At 41.1% G+C, this 6,000-nt stretch overlaps 1 protein-coding gene across 1 annotated transcript in view; it reads left to right on the top strand.

Annotated features, from left to right (window-relative positions):
- Positions 1–4,033: 4,033 nt before the first annotated feature.
- Positions 4,034–6,000, top strand: part of LOC122815379 — a 211,453-nt gene continuing 209,486 nt past the window's right edge. Inside the window, exon 1 of the mRNA XM_044087843.1 lies at positions 4,034–4,312. Coding sequence (XP_043943778.1) covers positions 4,063–4,312 — 250 coding nt within the window. The 5' untranslated portion in view covers positions 4,034–4,062. The remainder of the gene's footprint in view (positions 4,313–6,000) is intronic.

Below are 6,000 nucleotides of genomic sequence, written 5' to 3'. Positions count from 1 at the left end.
CTCCACTACCAGCATTGGTTTTCCACGTTGGCTGGGCACTGTGGTGTATCTGTTGCCATTCAGACTGGGGCTATACAGATACATACATTCCAGCATGGTAGCAGCACTTGTAGATGGTCTCTCAGAATCCATCACAGCCAGTCCAGCTTGGTATGGGATATACTACCACACTTGGAGCATGTCCCGTCTGGACAGTAGGTTACTTGCTTTACACCTCCTTGTCTTGTACCATGTGTATTAGCTCTGTCTGTCACAGTGGCCCTGTACAGCTTTGTGCACTCCACCCATCTCTGATTGCCTCTTCGCTATGGTTTCAATGTCTGCAGTTAACACAGCCCTGGGGTTGCCATATGCTTGTACTCTGTTAGGTGTCCACAAAGCCTAATTGCAGCACAGGTTCTGTGTGTACTGCTCCAGCCCCCTTTAACTCCCAGTTGTTGCTGCTGGCCAATCAGGGTATAGGGCCCGGTTTCAGTTTAAGTGGCAGATGTTACATAGGGAGGTACCTCTGTGTTGCACCCTCGTCTGCCTACATGGGACTGCATACTTGTCTATACTCCTGTTACAGGGACAACTGGATGGGTTTAGCAAAACCTGCATGTCTAACACTAATGTGAAAGGGAAGATGGGTTACTGCTACTATACCTCCTGCTACTGGGTTGGTATTTCATGCTTTACCAGGTTGGCATGTTCACACCTAACACTGCACTCAGGGGCTCTAACAGGATAGGTACAGTTTGTTGCAAGCATGCCTCTTATTTGGGTTTGTTCTATACTACAGCCCTCCTGCTGTGACATGTTTCCTACTAGTGCACCAACTGGTGTTTCCCTAGGTTGTAGTGTGTGTGGACTATTGACTCTGACACTACATTGTCTGTACCTTTAAGGGTTTAGCCTAACACATGACCTGCTATTCTATGCAGCATTTTTCAGGGTAAGGTGTGCTGTGTATTACTCTACGTGATGTGGATTTTACTTCCTGCTTCTCAGGGACTGTTTGCTGTGTTTGCGTGGACAACAGGGGCTGCAAAAGTAAGTACTTGTTTAATGTATGCTTTTGCATCACTTTTGTAGCACTACCATTGTGCCGTTTGTCGCTCCGATCAGTGTGTATTTGCTGGCTGTGTATGCTATGTGTTGACAGCCTGTGTGTTTGCTTTAGGGGCCATCTGCTTTTGTGTGTTTTCCCACTGCCGTAGCTATCCGCGTCGTATCTGCCTTTCGGCAGCACCGCTCTACAGTTTAGCGGTGCTGCGGCCTTCTGGTTTCAGTGATGTAGCTCGCGGGCATTTGTCTCGCGATCTACATGCCAGAACCCCTCTCACACACAGTATGTGTGACCCTTACCTCTAGTGACATTATGTAACTACATCTCTCACACACAGTACCAGTTTGTATGTGAGAGCCTTACCTCCAGTGACATTATGTAACTACATCTCTTGCACAAAGTATTAATTTGCATATGAGAGGTTTAACCCCAGTGACATTATGTAACTACATCTCTCACAACCATTATGTGAGCCTTACCTCCAGTGACATAATGTAACTACATCTCTCACACATAGTATCAGTTTGTATGTTAGAGCCTTAACTCCTGTGACATTATGTAACTACATCTCTCACACGCAGTATGTAAGATACTTACATCCAGTGACATTAGAGAGCCTTACCTCTAGTGACATTATGTAACTACATCTATCAAACACAGTATGTGAGAGCCTTACCTCCAGTAACATCATGTAACTACATCTCTCACACACAGCATGTGAGAGTCTTACCTCCAGTGACATTATGTAACTACATCTCACACACATTATGTGAGAGCCTTGCCTCCAGTGACATTATGTACCTACATCTTTCACACAAAGTATGTGAGAGCCTTTCCTCCATTGACATTATGTAACTACATCTCTGTCACTCAGTATGTGAGATCCTTCACTCTAGTAACTACATCTCTGTTAAGCAGTTTGTGAGAGCCTTACCTCCAGTGACATTATGTAACTACATCTCTCGCACACAGTATATGAGAGCCTTACCTCCAGTGACATTATGTAACTACATCTCTCTCACACACAGTATCAGTTTGTATGTGAGAGCCTTAACTCCAGTGACATTATGTAACTACATCTCTCACACACAGTATGTGAGAGCCTTACCTCCAGTGACATTATGTAACTACATCTCTCTCACACACAGTATCAGTTTGTATGTTAGAGCCTTAACTCCAGTGACATTACGTAACTACATCTGTCACACACAGTATCAGTTTGTATGTGAGAGCCTTAACTCCAGTGACATTATGTAACTACATCTCTTGCACACAGTATTAGTTTGTTTAAGAACTGAGTGGTTGTCAGTAACCATGAGACAGTTGCTTCAATGTCTCAGGACAGCCATATCCACTTGGCTAGCTGCAGAGACAGAAGGAAGTGCATGTGTTGACTATCTATTTGTTGATTTATTTATTTATTTATTTACACTTGTTTACCAGGATAGAACAGTGATCAGAAAATGACAAATTACAGGCTCACCTCTGGTTACATCATAACGGAACAAAACAATGTATGTACAGTATAAAAACAAGAATGGTTTTCATTTATGAATAAGTATAAACAATCTAGGAAACAATATATACACAGATGAACTAACAAACCAAATATATTACAGATCCTTATTTCATTTTCTACAAGGGGATGGTGCAAGAGGGATTTACAGCTGGCTAGCTTGGTTGCTGTAATAGTAAAGACTTCAGTCAGGGCTAAACACCGATCTCATGGGGGCAGGACCCATTTTTTTTAGAGGACCACAACTGTGCTGAATTTTTCAAATCAGTAGAGCTGCAGTACGCCAACATGGAATGTGATCACAGGAGGCAATTCTAAACTGATCTCATGTCTGCCACATATCCTGCCTTTTCCCATTCCCAGATAAAAAGGTTGATGGGAAATAGGAAACTCACCCCGGGGATCACCTCTGTGGCTCTGCTCGACAGGGGCACAGGAAAATAATTTTCTTGGGTGGCAAAAGACAGGGTACCTTTTTGGCTAGGCTTATATAGGCCCTAGGGCCAATAGCCTTGTACCTACCTATGAACCTGTGATCGGATGAATTACTGATCATTCCCTATATCATGTTTTTATTTTTTTTTTGTACAACCCCTCATCATCTCTGTATATCTCTGTCTATCTACTGTTCTCCCCATCTTTATAGTCAATACCTTCCCTGCCTTTGTTTACATTCTATGTTTGCTTGTTGGCCTCTGCTTCCTTCCCTTCTCCATATAGCTCTCCCCAAACCATTCCTCAATGTCTTCTCTACTTAACATTCATCTTATTTTCTAAATGGGAGTCTTTTCTACCAAAACATGTGCCCTTCTTCCCACCAAAGTCATACCCTCTGTTTATCCTCGTGTATTTTTCTATGTGCACTGTTCCTCCTTTTTGGCTTTCTTCCCCCATTCTCATTTATACACTGTTGGTACTCTGATGTGCTGACCCACATCGGTCTGGCTGCCACTGTGCATGTGTCAGTGATCCGGGGCTTCACTGTATGAATGAACATGTATAGACCACAACATGCTCAGACACACTTGCTTGCCTTTCCAGTTATACACAGTCCAGTCATGCTTACTTTGCTAACATAACTCCTTCACTGACCTCTCTATGCAGGTCTTTTCATGGACAGCCAGCACTATTCAAGCCTGATACATATGTGTACAGTTATGGACCATGTAACTTGTACATCTGTGTGTGGATATTTCTGAATCCAAGCCACATTTCTGTAGTTTTGTCTAACATTGTGCTGCTCTGGATTCATAGCAAAGTCTGACAGTTATTTGTTTATTTATTTATTTATTTTTGTGTGTGCATGTGTAAAATGTATATTTTTGTACAGGTTGCTTCTGGAAATGTTATATTTAGTTAGCCCTGCATGTTAGTGCTTTATATAAAATGTACATTGTTCATGTATAAATTCTGCTGGTAACTGTTTAAGTCAAAACTATTCTGTCTGTTTATTTGATATGCAGGAAATTTAGAACAGCCACAGATATTTGTGAGACCCATGGAAAGGACAAACATTGGCAGTAAAGTGACGATCGAATGCAGAAACAGCCAATACAGATTGAAAGAGTGCTGGTTCCATAAGTATGGTGACTGGAGAACACATTATTCAAACTCCAACACTGACTCTGGGGTTCAGTATGTCATTGAGAGTGTTACAGAGGTGGATGAAGGGTCCTACATCTGTGAGTGCAACAGTGTACAAGATGAGTCTACACAGAGAAGTCACTATGTTACTGTAGTCATAAACCGTAAGTGCACACTGCTACAATTACACATTCTACTAAAGTTTTTTTTTCCATAACAAACAAACATGCTTTACAACTATTAAACCTGACAGAAATAACATCCTGAAACTGGAGAGATAGATAAAATGGTGGCCTTAGTAAGCTATACCTGGTTGTGACTTAACAATATGAATTAGACTTCATCAGTAATTATGTTAAAAATGAGTGGTTGGGTTTGGTGGGTGGGTTGGCATAATAGGTAAGGTATTTGTCTCCCAGACACAAAGTTGCAGGCTTGATTCTCACCTTTGTAAGCATGGCTAGGCTTACAAAGGCCTGCTGGGACTTTTAGCTTCGTAATTACCTATGACAGTAATTATTGAACTGCTGACCTAGCATGTATTTCAACAGCCTGGACAGGTCAAATATGCTATGTCAGCTAACTTTCTTAATGAAACTGCATGTCCCTTGTACTTCTGAAAAAAGACAATTAGCCAGCTTTGTTGACATATATGGTTTATTTATTTAGTACTTTTCAGCCACAACATAGCCTCTGTGAGCAACAGTACACATTTAATATAAATACAATATAAAAAAGAAAGAAATGTATAATTAGAAAAAAAATCATGTCATAGCATACAAAGTCTAAATACTAGTAGTCTGAAAATAAACAAGAGATGTCAAAAAATACAAATATGAAAAAAACATAAGTAACAGGCCATATATATGTGCATATATATACAACAGAGAAACATCAGCCCTTATATTTTGTGATTATTGACATATTTTTCCTGGCAGCTGTCACTGAAATAGCCCTGATGTAGATATAATCTTGCTTGTGGCTTTACTGGATATTCAATTAATTGGACATTAATATGTACAGTACTGGTAGATTTAATTGTTATCTGGTATTAACCATTGTCATAGTAGCAGATTCACAAGGCTGCCTTAAGATTATAGTCTTTCGGAGGATGACTAAAGGGCTCAACAGTATCTTGGGGTTTTACTTCTGTGGAAGATGCTTCCAAATGGCAAGACCTGGTGTAGAGAATGCTCTCTGTGTGGATGAAGTCCTAAATACAAAGCAGGCAACCGGAATTTGAGTAATGTTTGGATGCCAAATGAACCCTTGGTGGGAGAAGGCTGAGTGACATGGCAGACCATCTCACCTGTCTTTGGGGGTAAGATGTGGGGGTACATATGCAAGGTGCTCAGTCCCTTTCTAGTCCCCAGCTGTAACTGGTGACCATAAATGCAATGAGTTTGAGGTGGCAGAGTATATTATTCCTAAAAGTGAGTGACATGCCCTTATTTACAATTATTGCACATTGAATTCTGAGGACATTCACTCAACATTCACATTGGGGTTAGGCATCAAAGCAGTCAACCTCTGTCCTCATGGTAGAAGGTGCCACTCTCTGTGGCTCAGTTCTTGTGTTAAGGGGATCAAATGGGTGATATAACTATCACCTTTTGTGTATCCATTGAGCATATAGAGAGAGGCAGAGAGAGAGGGAGACTGACGGAGAGACTTGATGATTACGAGGAAGAAAAAAAAAAGAATCCAAGTTAGAAAAAACATGCAGAGTGATTAAATAAACTCTGTGTAGGCTTCGTGCAAAGCCTACACTGAGTGTACATGTTTGCACTATGAGCAGCAGTGCTAACTGCATATGCATGCCTCGAATTGCACTTACATGAATACTAGTGCT

Source organism: Protopterus annectens, chromosome 1.part1 (genome assembly GCF_019279795.1).
Source record: "Protopterus annectens isolate FY-2018-M chromosome 1.part1, PAN1.0, whole genome shotgun sequence".
In the NCBI taxonomy this organism is placed as follows: domain Eukaryota; kingdom Metazoa; phylum Chordata; order Ceratodontiformes; family Protopteridae; genus Protopterus; species Protopterus annectens.
This window is presented reverse-complemented; position numbering and strand designations above follow the sequence as displayed.